This window comes from Aquila chrysaetos, chromosome 4 (genome assembly GCF_900496995.4).
Source record: "Aquila chrysaetos chrysaetos chromosome 4, bAquChr1.4, whole genome shotgun sequence".
In the NCBI taxonomy this organism is placed as follows: domain Eukaryota; kingdom Metazoa; phylum Chordata; class Aves; order Accipitriformes; family Accipitridae; genus Aquila; species Aquila chrysaetos.
The window spans coordinates 46,779,333-46,797,224 of NC_044007.1; the positions used below are offsets into that span (position 1 = coordinate 46,779,333).

The 17,892-nt window shown below is 42.7% G+C and overlaps 2 protein-coding genes across 5 annotated transcripts in view; one reads left to right on the forward strand and one right to left on the reverse strand.

The window, feature by feature from the left end:
* Positions 1-4,854, forward strand: part of LOC115340073 (ethanolaminephosphotransferase 1-like) — a 60,900-nt gene extending 56,046 nt beyond the window's left edge. Inside the window, exons 9-11 of the mRNA XM_030010865.1 lie at positions 1,625-1,807; positions 2,981-3,365; positions 3,952-4,854. Coding sequence (XP_029866725.1) covers positions 1,625-1,807; positions 2,981-3,046 — 249 coding nt within the window. The 3' untranslated portion in view covers positions 3,047-3,365; positions 3,952-4,854. The remainder of the gene's footprint in view (positions 1-1,624; positions 1,808-2,980; positions 3,366-3,951) is intronic.
* A 3,049-nt stretch (positions 4,855-7,903) lies between these two features.
* Positions 7,904-17,892, reverse strand: part of MAPRE2 (microtubule associated protein RP/EB family member 2) — a 92,268-nt gene continuing 82,279 nt past the window's right edge. For all 4 annotated transcript variants that reach the window (XM_030010866.2, XM_041123222.1, XM_030010867.2 and 1 more), the window contains 2 exons: positions 16,686-16,844; positions 7,904-10,873 (listed from right to left, as the gene is read on the reverse strand). In XM_030010866.2, the coding sequence (XP_029866726.2) occupies positions 10,802-10,873; positions 16,686-16,844 (231 nt within the window). In that variant the 3' untranslated portion in view covers positions 7,904-10,801. The remainder of the gene's footprint in view (positions 10,874-16,685; positions 16,845-17,892) is intronic.

Genomic DNA, 17,892 nt, shown 5'->3' on the forward strand with positions numbered 1-17,892 from the left:
GAGAAGATGCTAAGGACCTACCCTCGGGCACAAGCCAGAGCTGCTGGAGGTTTAAATTCAGCAGGGCCAGGGTAGCATTGCAAGGTGTAGGCGAGGGGGATGGAAAAGCACAGGGCATAGTCCCATAGCCTTACCTTTTCTTTCCAGTCTGCCTCTCCAGACTCCAGCTCTTTCACCTCCTAATGCTGTTTTTGCCTCACTTGTAGCATGAGTCAGTGCTTCAGGACCAGGGGGAATAAGGAATTGAGGGAGGAGTGCAGAGCATAGTCCGTTTTGCAGTCCTGTGATACGCTGAAGGTGAATTGCTCCAAATATTTATAAGCAATCTATGAATAATCAAGTACCGTACTTACCATGGTGTAATAATGGTTTAAAACTATGTGAAATCCAACGTCTGGACAGGTGCAATTATTCAGCCAGAAAAATTATAGCATATAGGTTGCTTTAGCAATTTCTGATACCCTCTGGAATGATTCCCAAAGCACTCATAAAACTGGTGTTATTCAAAAATTCATAATCAATACTGATAATGTATTCTAAGTAAAAATATTTACATTAGGTACAAATGCTTACTTCTTGCATTATTGAAAGTTAATTATTTTTTCATGGTTTATTTTTGCATTCTTCAGTTTCCACAGCAGAGACAATAAAGCCGGTATTTTTTTCCCTATGGTCAGACTCCTACTGCTACTGTCATCGGATTTCAGGCACTGCACAGGGAATGAATTTTTCATTCTTCTACTGTTTTCAGGATACATAAAATCTATTTTTAACCACATTTAGATTTTGAGTGAAACTTAAATTGATAAAATATTTCAGATGTGCCTAACGCCCCTTTTTTTTGTAAAGGACATGGTGTATATAAAAAACATTTCTTAAGGAGTCTAAACCAGGTAAAACACTTAGGTGTGCTTAACTGGTTTTAAAAATCTGAACTTCAAGTGAGTTCATCTTATTATGTTTCAAGAACTCAGTAAAATTAAGCTAATTGCTTTCAGTTAAACCATGCATCATATATTCATTTTTTTTCTGCCATTCTGAGTGGGATCCCCTTCACTGGGCCCCCAGCTACACCTCCAGGGAGTCCACTGCCATGATGAAGCCAAGAAAATAGTGTTTTAGTACACGAAGCAGTGCTAGAAAAGAAAAACAGGATTTAAAAGTGGCATATATTACCTCCCCTCCCTTCTATACAATGAACCAGAATATATTTCTGTCACACCATGTGATTAAAATACCACTATGCTCCTCTCCCAGTGATTAAGTGGTGGCACATTTGATTTGGGATCACAACTTTATGAGCCCATGTGAAAGCATGAGGTGTCAGACAAACTCCCCCTTTGTGAAGATGTGCTTCAGCTTATAAAGCGAAGTGTGTCAAAACACTGTCCCCAGAAAAGAAGTGCGTATTTTAAATTACTTGTAATAAAGTCCTTTAAGACTCACAGAGAGTGAGGCATACAGGTGTATCTATAGTAGTTTTCTCATCAGAAACAAGCTCCATTTTGAACTCCAGCCTTGCTTTCCCCTCATCAAAAGCAACCTGGAGAGAAAATGGACTTACTTTTGCTTAGACCCCTGGGCTGACCCAGCGCTTCTCACCTGACGCCTTTTGCTCCGACAGTGCAAGATGATCATCTGCCAGATGAGCAGCACCCGGCCAGAGCTTTTCCACTGGTTCCTCTTCCCGCTGGCGCTGGTGGTCTACGCAGCCATCTCCGGGCTGCTGGGCTGGATGGAAGAAGCAGTGCTCGCTGTGTTCACTGCGCTGGTCACGGCCGCCCACGTGCACTACGGGGTCTGCGTGGTGAGTGGGCGCCTTCAAAGGGGCCACGGGAGAGCTGCACTGGGGCGGGGGGAAGATAGGGTCTGGGAATGGTTTCTATGCTGTCTAGTTGGGGCAGTGTCCAGGAGTCTGAATGTTCAGTTATGGCTTGCTTTCTGTGTATTGTTTTATTCAGTATAAATTAAAAAAAAAAAAAAAGAAAAAAAAAGTCAGTTTACTGCAGGCAGTGCCTTTTCGCACATGCAGCAACTTCAGTGGCTTGAATTATTCTGATGTAGCTGACTGGTTTCAGCTTTAAACCCATCACAATCAGAATATTTATGGACTGGTTTTATGTACCAGTTGACCCACACGGCATGAATCCTCCTACCCCTTTCCCCTTTCTTCTTGCTAAGGTTACTTGACTGAAAAAAATAAGAAGGTAAAATGCAAAGTGAAATAAATAGAATTCATAAGATAATGTTAACTTTGCTTTGAATCTACAAGCAAAATAGGCATCCCAATTTCTAATCTTTTCTTGGCCCTCTATTAGCATATCCCAAGCTGGAGACATGAATTGTTTTCCAGTTCATTCAGTCTTATCAGCACATTTTTGTGTCTGCTAGGTATCTGTTTTGTCATTTATTGTCATCTGAATTACTGCTTAAATTAATTTTTCCTCAGTTAATGCCCTGTTTTCTAAAGAGTATTGTCAAATAATCCTTAGGAAAGTGTCTTAATGGGGGTTTGCTTTTAGATAAAACACATTGCATGGCAAAGATCTCATTTCACAGGGAACTGGTCAGCATTTTTTTATTTAAGATACACCATTGGGACGTAAGGATTTTTCTTTGAAAGAAGCCTTTTGTCAGCAGACATTGGCATCATAGTAGATTTTACCCCAGCACTGATACGGGCCAGTCAGGGGAGGTCAGAATGGTCAAAATTCGCTATTGACTGAGGGGTCCCAGCTCTATCACAGTTGTCATCTGTGAATCTGGTCTGTAGTGATTTAACTTCCCATCACTGTGCTGCAAGAGGAATGTAAAGACCACAGCTCTTTTGCTTGAATACTTGTAGGTCCCGATGTACTCGTAGGTCCCCAAGTACACAAGAACTGTGGCTGGGTCCTCCTTTCTCTGACCGGGAGAAGAGAGATGGTGAATTGTGAAGCACGTACAAAACTGGTTGCTACTCTCCATGATTTCTCTTTAGGGGAGACAGCTGAGTGAGCACTTGAACATTTACATCTTTTCCCTGAAGAAACGTGTCCAAGAGTGAACACCTGCACTATGATCAGACTGTAACACTTGACGTGGAGATTCACAGCTCTTCTGGTGTAATAAACAGTTGGAATTAATCTGATTGAAGTAACCAAAGAATAGAATAGTGCAGATATCCAAACCACTGCAACAATGAGCTATGCAGCAAGATGCTTCATCTCAGAGGAAGATTCCCGTCCAGCAGAGAAGTGTTTACCAAGTTGTTCTGCTGCTAGTATTTATTCTCTTCACTAATGCTGTGTTACTACCCTATCTGAAGCTTTTGTCTTCCTCCTCCTCACTCACTGTGTCCGAAGTCCTGGATAAATCCATGTGTGGTGGGTTGACCCTGGCTGGGTGCCAGGTGTCCACCAAAGCCGCTCTATCACTCCCCCTTCTTAGCTGGACAGGGGGGAGAAAATATAACAAAAGGCTCGTGGGTCAAGATAAGGACAGTTTAATAAAATGAAAGCAAAGGTCGCGCGCGAAAGCAAAGAAAACAAATGATATTATTCTCTACTTCCCATCAGCAGGCGATGTCTGGCCACTTCCTGGGAAGCAGGGCTTCAGTACGCGTGGTGGTTGCTCCGGAAGACAAAAAATGCCTTCCCTTCCGCCTCCCTTTACTTAGCTTTTATATCTGGGCTGACGTCATATGGTATGGAATATCTGTTTGGTTAGTTTAGGTCAGCTGTCCTGGTTATGTCCCCTCCCAAGATCTTGCCCTGCCCCAGCCTGCCATTGAGGGAGGGGGCAAAAATGTTGGGGAGCCAGCCTTGATGCTGTGCCAGTGCTGCTCAGCAGTAGCCAAAACACTGGTGTGTTATCAACACCTCTCTAGCTACTAATGCAGAGCACAGTTCTATGAGGGCTGCTATGGGGACTATTAACTCCATCTCAGCCAGACCCAATACACCATGCCAGGTTACATGAGATCCTTGAGGGTTTATAACCAGCACTGGTTTTGCCCAGCCTAGTCACCAGTGGGACCCCAGCAATGAAAACCCTCCCTGTATGTCCTTCCCACTCTGACATCTGTGCCTGCTTCATTTTCCATATTTAATTTTCTTACAACTCATTTCTTCCACACAACCTCCTGAAGGGCTTATGCACATTCAGTGTTTTCCTCACCTCAAATGAATGTGTGAAGAAAAGAGAATGAGCTCAGAAAGCTATGGGTAAAGTGTTTTTGAAACTTCTGATTTTTTTTCCCCAGCATTAAGATGAGTCTCAGCTGACCTGTATCTGTCAGAAATGCAGGCTCTGTACAGCAGTAGCTGGCCTTCATATTTATTTTCTAGCACATCGTTGATGTTTTGGTAGCAACAAGCAATATACCCTTGTGATTTAAGCCCAGCTGGTAACAAAGTGCCACGAAGCCGCTCGCTCACTCCCCCGGCCCCGGTTGGGATGAGGAGAAAATATAAAGAAAAGCTTGTGGGTCGAGACAAGGACAGGGAGGGATCACTCACCACTTATGGTCACCGGCAAAAGACAGGCTCAACTTGGGGAAGAAACAAAATCAATTTCATTTACTACAAATCAAATCAAAACAGGATACTGAGAAGTAAAACCAAACCTTAGAACTCCTACCCCCAACCCCTCCCTCCTTCCCAGGCTCAACTTCACTCCCAAATTCTCTACCCCCTGCCCCGCAGTGGTGCGGGGGGACGGGATGGGGGTTGCGGTCAGTTCATGACACATTGTCTCTGCTGCTCCTTCCTCCTCAGGGCGAGGACTCCTCACTCTTCCCCTGCTCCACCGTGGGGTCCCTCCCACGGGAGACAGTCCTTCATGAACTGCTCCAGTGCGGGCTTTCCCATGGAGTCACGGCCATCTTCGGGGGCATCCCCTCCTCCGGCGCACCTCCTCCCCCTCCTTCCTCACTGACCGCGGTGTCTGCAGAGGGGTTGCTCTCACATTCCAATCGCCCTACTCACTGCAGGTTTCCCCTCTTAAATCTGTTATCCCAGAGGCACTACCACTGTCACTGATGGGCTCGGCCTTGGCCAGAGGCAGGTCCGACTTGGAGCCGGGGGAAGTTCTAGCAGCTTCTCACAGGAGCCACCCCTGCAGCCCCTCCCCTGCTACCAAAACCCCACCACACAAACCCAAAACAACCCTACAAAGGTAACCAGCTGAGAATAAATTTGGCCAACAAACCTTTGAGGATTCTCATATTTCACTGCGAACCAGTTAGTCAAACCTCATCTCTAAGTGCAGAATGCTAAGCAAATCATTGTTTGCCTGTGTGCTTGAAACAAATTCTCGTGGTTTTAGATAATGACAAAACAAAAGAAAAAGAGACAAGAAAAGCTTTTTTTTAAAACATTACACATTTGCATGCAGATGTAAACGGCTCACTTCATCTATAATATATGTAGGTTTTCTGCATGCCTTGGAGGAAGGAGTAGGAATTTGAGTTTCATCTCTTTTCATACACTGCCCTAGCCAGAGGGACTTTGTGGCCTTGAAGCACTAATGAAACAATCTGTCCACTTTCCCCAAGGTAAGCATTAGATTACATTTCTTGCACAGAGGGATGCGATTGACGGACTGGCATGTTTATTAACTAGTGAACTATCTTGCTTGCCAGAAGCAGAGCAGAAGCATAGTTGTTGAGCTGCTGAGCCTTCAGTTCACTTTTTTTCAGTTCTTAGACCATTTCTCCAGCTTTATCACTGGCTTGATCATTTTTTCCCCAGTTAACACACCCTTACATCAGTAACTTCTATTTTCAGCTGAGCACCGACTAGTCATATCTTTGTGAACAGCTTCAATTTAAGTTTGCACTGCCTGTTACAATAGTTGACCTACCACAACGTCAGTAAGGCTGATTTTTGGGGGTCCCACCCCCCAAATGAACATCATACTACAATCACAGTTCAGGCAGCTTAAGGCTTGAGTTAGGCAGAGGACCCAGGTCACCCTGTTAATGCTGGTTTGGAGATTTTGCTGAGCCCTGCAGACTCGGGGAGGGAAGGGAGGGCTCCTGCGCCCTCCGGCACCGCTGCGGTCCAGCTCCAAGGCTGCAGCTGGAGCAACAAGAGGCATCTCTCCAGCCTTCCTCCCCACCAGCAGGGTGGCCGTCCCCCTGCTCTGCATGATGCCCAGGGAACACAGGGTCTCCACAGAGGTGCTCCCTAACTGCCTGAGGACTCTCTTTCTTAGAGTAAGGCTGACGGCTGCTTATTTAATGAGGGTTGCTAAAAAAGGCAGTTCTGACTGTGCTTGAAGGGGAACGACAACTCTGATGTAGGCATCCACCCAGCAATCTCACTGTTTGATGAAGTTAAATACTGCATCCAATACCAGATACGCTGCCACAAAAGTCTCACCTATTTCAGCAGCTTATATTTAACCTGTTCATCAAAAGTATCTGAAGTCCTGACGAGATAACAATTAGAATACAATATACAAAAATACCCCTGGATTGAATGTGGTTGTACTGGAACTCTGTGGACAGGCTTCCCTTTTCCCTCTACCTTGCACTTATTTACGAAACAGTTGGAAATAAGGGTCACAGAAGCGGCACAATTTGATGCACTGTAATGGAGTATTTTGAAATATTTCATTAAATGAATTCTAAAACTTGAACTGCCACAACCTGCCTGCACTTGTACCTTTCTAAGGAGAAATACGCTATCACTTTTAAAGGAAATTAAGCTCCAGCCAGCTTTTTCACGTTCTCTATGAAGACACGGCAAATAACTTTCTTCTTCCTTTTTAAAGCAACTTGTCACTACAATCTCTATAAAGACAAGTATAAAACCAGATCATGTATTGCACAGTGTATATATTGAATTGTTAGCCATCTTAGATGGTAACTGGTTCAATGAACAAGAATAAAAATGCTTTGTTCATAGGGCTGCATGGTCACAGATTTATTTTGTGAAGTCAGATAACGGTATGTAGATGACCTAACAGTCTAACAACAATTTTTTTTGGTCACAACATTATGGCAGGAAGTTTTCAACTATTTGAACTGCATAGGATACAATGTCTTTTTTTTATGCTGTTGACGATTAACACTAGCCCAAAGACATGCCTCCCCCCTAGTCTTATGAAAAGAACTAAACTAGCGCTGCTCTCCCAGGTTTGAGTGCCTGGGTAGGAAATGGGCTCCTCCGGTCCCTGCTTCACCCTTCTCCCCTCTACCACAAACCTTCCCTAAGTGGGGCTGGGCAGTGGCTCAGCCCCAGGGTCATCTGTAAGCAGCAGGGGGGCCCAGGCTGGCCTCCTGGTGGTGGCACGCAACCAGGTAGCTTCAACCCATGGCAGAAAGAGGTCCTGACCCAAGGCTCAAATCCCTGGAGATTTAGCAGCAACATTGCTCAATGCTGCAAAAGATCAGAGCTGTGAGAATTACAATGAAGTCTCCCCCTTTTCTTCAAAAAAATTAATATTTTAATCTAAAATGTAGGTGGCTTTTAAGCACTGCACTAAAGATTCATCCCTGCATACTTGGCCATTGCAAGAAAAGTCCACTGGGAGCTTCAGTGTCCTTGCTATAATACTCTCTTCACCTCCTGGCTGCTGCGAGTTTTGCTTTTGCTGCATCAAAACTGAGATACAAGAAGAGATTTAGTACTCTGAAACTGGAAGGCATTTACCATAAAGAAGAATGTTCTGTTTACGTGCACATACATACATGCATTTTTGTTTTTGATTTGTAGAAGGGGGTACTGTTGCTGAGCTCTTGGGGAAACAGATACTACGTGCACACACAGAATCAGTGAATTTTTTTTTTTTTTTTAAAAGCAGCTGTCTTTTTCTTCCTGCTCCCATATGCAGTCACTAATGAAACAAAAATATGTATTTAAACCAGAAAAGTATTATTTTAGAATGCTTTGAATAGTCTCTAGAGCTAGACAGATTTTAACATATATTTTTTTATTAAATATGTAAAAAGATAAACGCAAGTCAAGTTATTCACATATTCAGACAAAAAGCTACTCTACCATGCGACAATCTGTGGATAATGTGAAATGACTGATACATCTGAATAAGACTTTTTGTATCTATTATGTCATTACTTATCTATTTATAATTAACAATACATATGTTTACATTCCTTTCAGTTTACATTTAATATATAACCAAAGCTTTATGGTGTGCTATTTAGTAAAGGTAATTACAAATGCATATTAAAACCATAACGGAAGAATGGGTTACTCACAGGGGGTAAGGGGAGAAGGACAACTCGTTCCCCTTTCAGAGCATCGCTCTCCCCTCAGCACAGCCAATTTCTAGTGCCCACAAGGTACTTTACCGCCCCAGCTCCCTCGGTCAGTCACCCCCCCCTTGATACAAGCCGTGAGAGGGTTACAGTCCTCAGACCAGAAATAGGATATAAGGAATTTTCAGGAAATGAAATTCAGCTTTTTAAAATTTTTTTTAAATGTGCTTCAAAGAGAGGAAAGGAGAGAGGCACAACAGCCTGGCTATGAACCCTCCGGGGAGCTCAGCAACCCGACCACTTGCACCTTTAGAAAAACATTTTCTCTTGAAGTGCTCTCCATGCATCTGCTCGAGTATGGGCAGAAGGATGAACTGCAGTAAGCAGAGACTGGTGCTGATGACATTAAGTTTATAGCTTGGATCCCAAAACTCCTTGCCCCATCAGAAATCCCATACAGGCGTAAAGGACATTCTGGAGACTGGAAAAAATTAGTAACTGCTCTTCGGTTCAACAGTATTATGAAGAACTACCGTTTATTACAATGACAATTGTAATAAGTACATATGTTCTAATAAACACAAATACAACGAAAGTGACAATTCCCCCATTTGTGGTGATTCTTGGAAATACTCATTTTGGACTATACACATTTTTATAAACCAGACCTTATTCATAACCAATCAAAATGGGAAAGCGCTGGCCCGCAGGTTGCAGTACTTTCACTTCATCACCAGGTAGGACGTGAGGTCAATGCTGGAGGCAGGGCTGGGAAACCTTCAGCCCGCAGGGTCCAGAAACTCTTCTGCTGAGCAGCAGGAGCGATGAAGGAACTGGAAATACCTGTTCTAGTGCTTAACAGTATTTTATATATTGTCTGTGGTGCAACACAACAGCAGGGATCTCACATTTAACTAAGAGCCACTTAGCTGCAAAAGATTGATTAGGAACAGAAAACTGCGCATGAATGTGTGTGTGTGCTGGGGGTTGATTAATTGAAAAAACCTTTCTATGGAAGCATAAGCTGGGAATTTATGCTTTAGGAGCCTACGAAGGTCTAAGATGATTTAGCTGTTCAACAGGCTTTGGAGTTTTTCAGTGACTGCCGATTGGGGTGGGACTTCCACGTACCTGCTAATCAGTGTAACAATCCAGAATTAAGAAAATCAAGTGAGAGACCAGGAATACCAAGCATTAAATATTCAGAGACTACAATGCGCAGTTTTACAAGAAAAATAAGGAATGCTTTATATACTTCAAGATACCTCTGTTTATAAAATACCATCATTTAGAACAGGGGAATGGGACCACACGGGAAGGGAACGCTCTCACTGCAGACTTCTCCAGGGCAGACATGGTTCTGCACCACACCAGCCTCACCAAAGGAAGGTCAGCCAAGTGCAGAACCGGCTCTGTGCCCCTCGGTCAGCTGGTCCCCCTCTGATATGTGCTCCCTTTCCAGAAGGACTCCTCACTGCCTCTCCGTGCTTCAGAAGCAGCCTCAACACCCGTGAGGTGTCCACCACCCACTGAAAGGGAGTTCGGGGAGGTTCAGGGCTAGTGCTGTTGCTGTTTTTTTCCCATGCCTTGCACTACTGTGGAAATTTTCCATCTTCCATACTTGCATGGCCAGGGCAGCAGAGGGGGGAAGGACAGCAAAAAGAAATGGCTGGCCTACTTTGTCCTCTTCTGAGGGGTGGGAAACCAAGTAAGACAGCAGAGATTGTGTCCTGCAGCTACACTTGTGTCAAAGAGATTTCTCTCCTCCATCAGCACTGAGCTCTGCGGAGGCAGAGCTGCAGCTGGAGGCTGGGACTGGATTCCTCAGGAAGGAAGAGAAGCTGGGAAATGTCTATTGACTAGCCAGGAAACTGGGAGGGTTTTCAAAAAACTTAAGTGGATGTCTGTTCCTCCAGAAATAAGCCAAAAAACATACCATGCAGCTTTCTAACAAGCTTTCTAACAGGGGTTTAAATCTCTCCTAGTGAAACAGATGCTCTGCCTTCCATTTTGTGAAGGCAGGAAAGGAATAAATGTGAGCAACACGAGCATTTTCCTCCACAACACACCTCATCGTTATGGCTTGAGTATGACTTCCACTGTACCCCTTTCTTCCAATTGTTCAACCGAATTGATGCCCCAAGGCAGATGTACTAGAAAACGCGAAAGCACCACAAAGTGAGAGACACAGCTAGTGGTACGGTACTTCTTGCCACACAAAATGCCAATATAAATATGTTAGAACAAGTTACAAGTGTATCATACTTAAGACGAAAAAGGAAAAAAAAATAAATATATATATTTTTTTAAAGAGCAGAACAAATCTCAAGCAGCCAAGTGGTGAAGTTGCAGTGATGTACAGTAGGTGATGTAGCCCTACAACCTCTTGGGAAGATACACTGAAAGAAGACGTCTGCAAATGCATCTTGGCAAAGTATGGGTACAGAATGCAGTGGTTGGCTGGCACTCACTATGGTACATAAATGTTAATGGCAGACTGGGAGTGAACTGATTTCAAGTTTGAGGCCGCACATGTTCCATTCTCCAGAAGAAAGTTCTCACACAAAATGAAAATTGTCAGAGACGCTGGGTGAGTCAGTACTCCTCCTGCTGCTGGGGCTGTTCATGGACTTGCTCTTCACCTTCATGCTCTTCTGTGTGGCTCTCCTGCAGGGAGAAAAAGGCCCCAAAACATTTTTCAGCAGAAAGCATTCCTCATGTAATCTTGCCCCACAGCGCCTGTCATAGCCTAAAGCTTAACTTCTAATTTTCATGCACATAAGTACAAAATGAGCTGTTACCTGAGAAAAGCAGCATCTTGTAGTATTACAATAAAATGCATTTACTTTGCTTTTAATCAATGCATATGCAGTACTTCTTCCCCAGAAAAAGCGTCAGTTTTCAAGATCACTGAGTGTATACTGTTCCGGTAAGGGAACATTTTGAATAGCTAGACAGTGAGATGCTCAACAGGTAGATGCTGTATCATAGCATCCTGATGTCCTCCCATTTTCAGTTTGTCCAAGGATTTCTGAACCTGTCTGCTGCAGTTTTCGCACAATCTTCACTCTAGGTTTATATTGCTAAATGGACAAGACACTTCTGCTATCACCTGTGTTAAAAATTAACCTCAGCCTCCTTTTTGAGGTCAGACATACTACTTTCCTAAAATAATACACCCATGCTAACATAGACCTGAGTTCAAAGGTTACCAAAACAGTGATTTTTAGCAGTATCCAGAAATAACAACTAAAGACTTGCAAACACATTTGCTTTGAAAAAAATTTCAGTATTCACTGATTGATAGAGCTACTGTTAAAAGCACTAATCGTTAATAAACACTTCCCTTTTGCACACAGTTATTACGCACAGTATTTTCCAGAGCTGTCTCTTTGAATATACGTCCCTCTTGGGAGAAGAATCCCTGACTGAAGGGAAGGCTGGATCCTCACTGCAGGTGACATCAGTTTCAAACAATTTCCAATTTAGAGACAACAGACCTGGTATCTTGAGTTGACCTGGATGTTATCAGAGCTCAAAACGCCTGGCTGACTCTTAGAGCATTACTTCTGTATTGCCATTAAGCGCAGCTGCATTTACAGCTTTCTTCTCAAGTGGCTTCCATCTTTCCGGAGTGTGGTTCACTGAAAAGATCCCCCACATCTACTCTCTGCCCTGCATTAGTAGCGCTCCGCTATAGGCAGCTCCGAAGGAAAACACTTTTCCAAGACACTGAGCTGCCATTCAAAACGTAGCATCCTTGATGCGGTACCTCTGCAGAACTCACCTGGCTCCCAGCAACTTTTGTTGGAAGCGAGCAGCTTGAACAACAAACTTCACCAAATTGATACTGCCAAGTTTTCAAATTTGAGGCAAAAATTAAAAGAAAAGGAAGGCCATAATTTGAGTTTTCCCAGAATAGTTCAGAGCAGCTTATGCAATGAGAAAATTCCCTTCTGGCAATAAAATATTCATATTTCTAAAGGGCAAGAACAGGAGAATAAGTTTCCTAACATTTGCTGATACAATGGAAATATTCAGCTGTTTACCACATACAGAAACGGCCAAATTTCAATTGAAAGTAAGCTTTCTATCACTCAGATGCTATTCTCAGGTAGAAGCCACGCATGTCAGTCAGGACAACTGCTGTTTAGCACCTTATGGCCCCTTGGGGGGGAACGATGCCCTTATTACATACAGTAGGTACCTCATATCAAAACAGCTTTTTGCCTAGTATCTAAAAATCACAACTTCTGTGATGGCCTGCAAGGGTTCAAGACTTGCAGAGAACAGGTTTCACAAGGAGAATCTGACAGCTGTGAGAATGTGACCCTGCCTTACAGGGTGAGAAAACTGAAGCTTGTTTAGCTGCAGTGAGCTATGTTCCCTTAACCCCATCTATCCTGACTTTCCTCATGTGTTGAGGTGACCTGCTCTGGGATGCACCTGTTCCATAGGCTCTCTCTGTGCAGAGTTTATGGGGAACACCTATTAGAAAGCCCACTCATGCAGACTTTATAGGTCATGTACATGCTATCTTTTCATGCATATAATAGGAAAAGCGTCTAACCACAGGGAGTGGCTTGGGAACCTACTCTGCAGCTTTGAAGAAGAGTGGTGGCTCCTCTCTTGCCAGGCTTACCTTTGATGGAAATGGTAAATCTTATGTGACTACCTCAGAAGTTGTTCTGAGACTTGGACACGTGCTTCTCAGTATGTACAGCTTGTATAGACACATGAAATGGGAAAGACAAGAGTCACTATGCCCAATTACCTTGGGACTGTGGAATCTCCTTGAATAGCATCCCCTAATAAGGAAAGTAGTAGAAGATCTATTTAGAGCATTTATTTGTGGCTTGGATCACATGACCATGGTCATCTCCGTCTCCCATGACGAGAGGGCCTCTCCTTTGACTCTTCAATCCATCTGCCTCAAACTATTCAGGTATGCCTGCAGACTGAAGAGCTAGACTTTACAAAAACCAGGTGCTGGGGGGGTGGGTGCCTGTTCCAAAAGCAGCAGTAGATGTAGTAGCTGCTAGAGCAGAAAGATACAAAACCAATGGCATTTCGAGCAATTGCTTTGGAAACTTGAGCTGAGCAACTGATAGATGAAAGGTCAGCAATTCACCCAACTTCTCCGTGAACTGAACGAGAACAGCCTATGTAGGAAAGCAAAAGCTCTCCTACATCTTTGCTTTATGCCAAGACCTACATGCCTCTGGGTTTCACAGCTAGACACATGGCCTCTTCTGGTTCCTCAGTCTAAAGCTCTCCTACTGTAAAACCATATGACCAAATACTTTACATACTATCTGAGCTCCCAGTGCAGTCTATAGCAGTCATAGCATGAGTGGTAGGGACCACATCTCCCCGCCGCCCAAGTGTATCCTTTTTTAACACCGTTCTCTGTCAACTTTGATGTTTTTGATGAAGAAGTAGGATTACAAATGAGCGATTTGTAATTAAAAATTACAAAGGATTACAGACTGATCAGCCAGATGTTAAATGACACTAGCAGATACAACATCCCTTTTGCATAAGCAGAGACATAATGATGAAGTTTAAAACAGAACCATAACAGCGAAAAGAAAAGGGAGCCTCTAAAGACAACGAACCCAAATGGATTGATATTTGTGCTGTAAGACTCAAACTCACCAAAATCAAGACCAAAAAAATAGTAATAAAAAAATTAATCAGTGTTAAAAATTTAGCCTTTATTGAATTAAACAAAACAGAAGCTTATGAAGTGACATGACTGAAACTACACTATGACTTGGAATTCTGAAAAAATAATTACATACACCCCCCGCCACTGCCCCATGACATGAACCTGATAAAAATCTCTTCAGTGCAATACTACAATAATCAAACCTCTGGAGAATGCTTTTTATAGGGACTAAACGCTATACTTGCATTCCGAATCATTCTACACAGAATTCACCTGACAGCCTACAATGCTCACAGGGGACCTACGAGCTACTGGGAGATGTGACCACTTAAAGTGCTGTCCAGATTTTTTTTCTTATTTTTTTCTTGTAGGAGGATTAAATTGAGCTTAACAGAAAATTAGGTATAAAGGGAGACTTGTCCCTTCTGAGTAAGAACAGTTGGTATGAAAAATAGGACATGATCTCTGTGCCATGTCGAATACAGTAGATGCCTGTCAAATTACAGCTAGGAAGGAAGAGTTCGAAATTGCTGTCAAGCAGTTATTGGAAGTATGAACTGAAAACAAATTTATGTTAGTCACAATATTCAAGCACAAGGCTTTGGTCAGGGATCACTTGAGTAGTATGTGTGAGCTGCACTCCTGTGCATCCCCTTCCTGAAGAAAAGCCTCATGGCCGCAGTATCATTTGTAAATGTCACAAATCCTGAAAATTATGTAATCCTTTTTTTCCACTTTGTCTCTGGATACTTGAGACACTCTGAAACAGAGATTAAAAAAATCTAAGCTGGATTTCCGATGAACTCACTAGCAAGAAACCTGGAATGCTGGAGTTGCCTGTGGTTTGGGAATTGTGGCTATTTCCCATCTGGGGATTGGGAAAGCTGAACTGCTGTTATTGAGGGATTAACCTGCAAAATGCTGCAATACAGAATTTAACTTGGGACAAATTCAGTACAGAGGGAGAAAACACAGAACTGAAGGGCAAAGCAGGGCAATGAGACAGCAAAGTCTGAAAACAAAAAGTAGGCAGGATCTGCATCAGCAAGGGGACTACAGTCTTTGGTTTAATGCTAATGCGTTGGGGTCTTTCCTCAGCAACTTACATTCCATTTGCTAAGCTGAGGAAGAAATGCACCCCAGATGATGAGGAGATCAAGTCTCCCACTAAAAGGTACAAAAAAAATTGTATGGGGAATGGCCGCTGTATTCTTCTCTGGGGGAGTAGCGCTCTCCTGCTGAAGTGACATCCTCGGCCTCCAACTGCAAACACATTTTAGATAAAGGCATGGTCGTCATATGTAGTGCATGCGCAGGCATGGATGATGCTTTCATCAGAGAAAGGCTTGGAGGGAGGAAGCAGATAAAACACTGGGATGTGGACTGAAGTAGAACATTTTGTAATGTGCTCTGCCAGTAAGGAAAAGTGCAGGAAGAAAAGCAACAAATGCATTCCTTGGCACAGAATCACTTGCTATTTAAGCCAACAGACAGACAGATGTGGTAGGGGTATGGGGAGAAGAGGGATTTTTCTGGCTTTGCTTTATAAATAAATCACTGTTCTTGAATCCAGAAGACATTTTCTCTGACCGCTATATATATGTAACTCTTTTAGCCTGTTATCACGTGCCTGGCAAATTTGTCTTATTGTTTATTCCTGTGAAAATAATGGTTTCCTCCTCCTTTTCCTCTCTAGCACTCACCCTGCACTGTTGAACAAATCCTCTTTTCCCCTGTCACTTCTCATCTAAGCAGTGGCCCCTGTCAGCGGCAAGCTCATGTCCCTCTTGCACCTAACTTTCATTTATGCTTTACTAGTGTTTTTTAGAAAAGCACGTGAGTTAGTAGTTCCTTCGGCACTACTTTTGATATAAAATTTTAAGTCAGCTGACTACTGCTCGAACAGCTTTCTGGGAACAGATATAAAACAGTCTATGGTACCACAGTGCTGCCGAGAGATTAAGTTGATGCTTATATACTCTGGAGCCAAAGCCATCATCCGCTGGAGACTGAAGGGTCAGTCGTCAGTACAGTGCATACAGGGATTTAGCTAACATGAATGGGAGTAGTTCAGCTAAATCTCCACTGAATCATTATCCCTGAATGTATCTGAGGAATTTAACCAGCACCCTTTGCAGCTTCTTGCTTTGTTCAGTGTCTACAGCACTAAGTCTAAGATGCAATGAGATTCTTGCTTAATCTTGCAGACAATACATTTCTGAAACTTTGGTAATAGAGGATTATTGGGTTTGCACAAGGAAGAATTTTGCCTATAGCTACAGGATAAAAAAAATGCTAAAGAGCATTATCTCTGCAGATATAATTATGTATTTGGCAACCTGCACCACGCATATTACAACACTACCACATGGGCTAGAGAAGGTTCACAGCTGTAGACATTGAACAGCACCTCTGTCAGAATTTCTGTGATTTTCAACACATTAAAGAACATGAGCAAAAGGCTTTATGCAGAAGGGCAGAAGACGAAAAAACAAAACTAAGGCTCAGAACCATATGAAATCAATTTAATATTGTGACACACACTCTCCCCTTTCAGATCAACTTCAGCAAACCTAGAATATAAAACGTACACTGAAGCAGTGAAAAGCAACCAGCCTCCTGAATCCCTTCCCCAAGCTGAAGTCTGTTTGCAAATGCAAACTTCCTTTTCGGGGGAGGAGGCATGGAAATCCTAGCTGCTACAGTTCTGCTGACCTAAATATAGGACATGACCCAATACTGTGCCAATAAATTTGTTACCAAATTAAGCTGTTTTGTCTAAATAAAAGACATTAAACTTGAACTTACATGTTCTTCTGAAGCATAAAGGACTTCCATTAGCCGATTGACAAGGTCATTATTCTCTCCCCCGTGTTCTTGGCAGAGAAGTTCAATCTCCCTTAATTTGCCAAAGTAGAAATCCCTTTCCTTCTCCACGCCTTCAAGTGCAAGTTTTAATGAATGTACCTGCATATAAACCAAGGTGTGATGCATCAGCTGTGAGGTGCACTACAGACAAAACAATTCAGTCTAAAATTATGCATGCTAAACAATCTTAAACATATATTCAATTTTATAGCTTAAAATGAAGTCCACTTTTTTTTTTCCTGAAGTGCTAGATTGGACCTTACACAAGAGAGAATAGTAAATCAGGCTCCCCCCTTATGCCTCTTGGATACATCTTAACCTTGATCCTTAAAGGTCAATCTTCTCAGTGCTCTTTTATAGTGAAACCCAAAGCAGCAGTTCAGGAATCAGGGCTACTTAAGATCTGACTCCTAACAAAGCTGCCAGAAGCATCATGTAATGGTAATTAATAAAACTTTCAGCTCAGTACTTGCATTATTTTGCCTGGATTAATGTGTAGTTGTTGGGAAACCTACAGTATCTCCTTGCCTAAAAATACGTAGATCTAGCAGAAAAGCTCACAAAGGGAAACAGTCTAGTCAGGAAATGAAAACGTCCTCCACTTGCAAATGTGAGTACTGCTGTGTTGTTTTTTCACCTCTCCTTTTCTGCCTCCCCACTTACCATACTGTTATAGACCCATGTTTCAGCACTCTGATGCCGTGACCGGCTGCACCATGGACTTTCTGCTCTGATTAATGTGCTGTTTCTATCAACAAATTCTCTCAAATGCCAAGCATCTTTCTCTTTGCAACCTCGTTCACAAGTCTTCAAGCTATACTGTCAGTCTCAATTTCACCACCAGGACTGCTGCAAATCATTTACAGGCAACATAGCTGTTAATGATTAGGCTTCAGATAAATCATGACAGATGTTGCAATATACTTTTATACATACATATATATACACACACATAAATATATATTTAAAAAAGAACAATTTTGTGGGAGCATAACAGATAAAATACTGTCCAATAGGGTATACACAATCAGACTCTCAAATTCGGAGGACAGCAGTGTAACAAGCAATAGAAATAATCATGGATGAAACTGCCTACAGTAAACACACTGACCCCAATCACGTCCAAATTACAGCCAAATTAGCATCC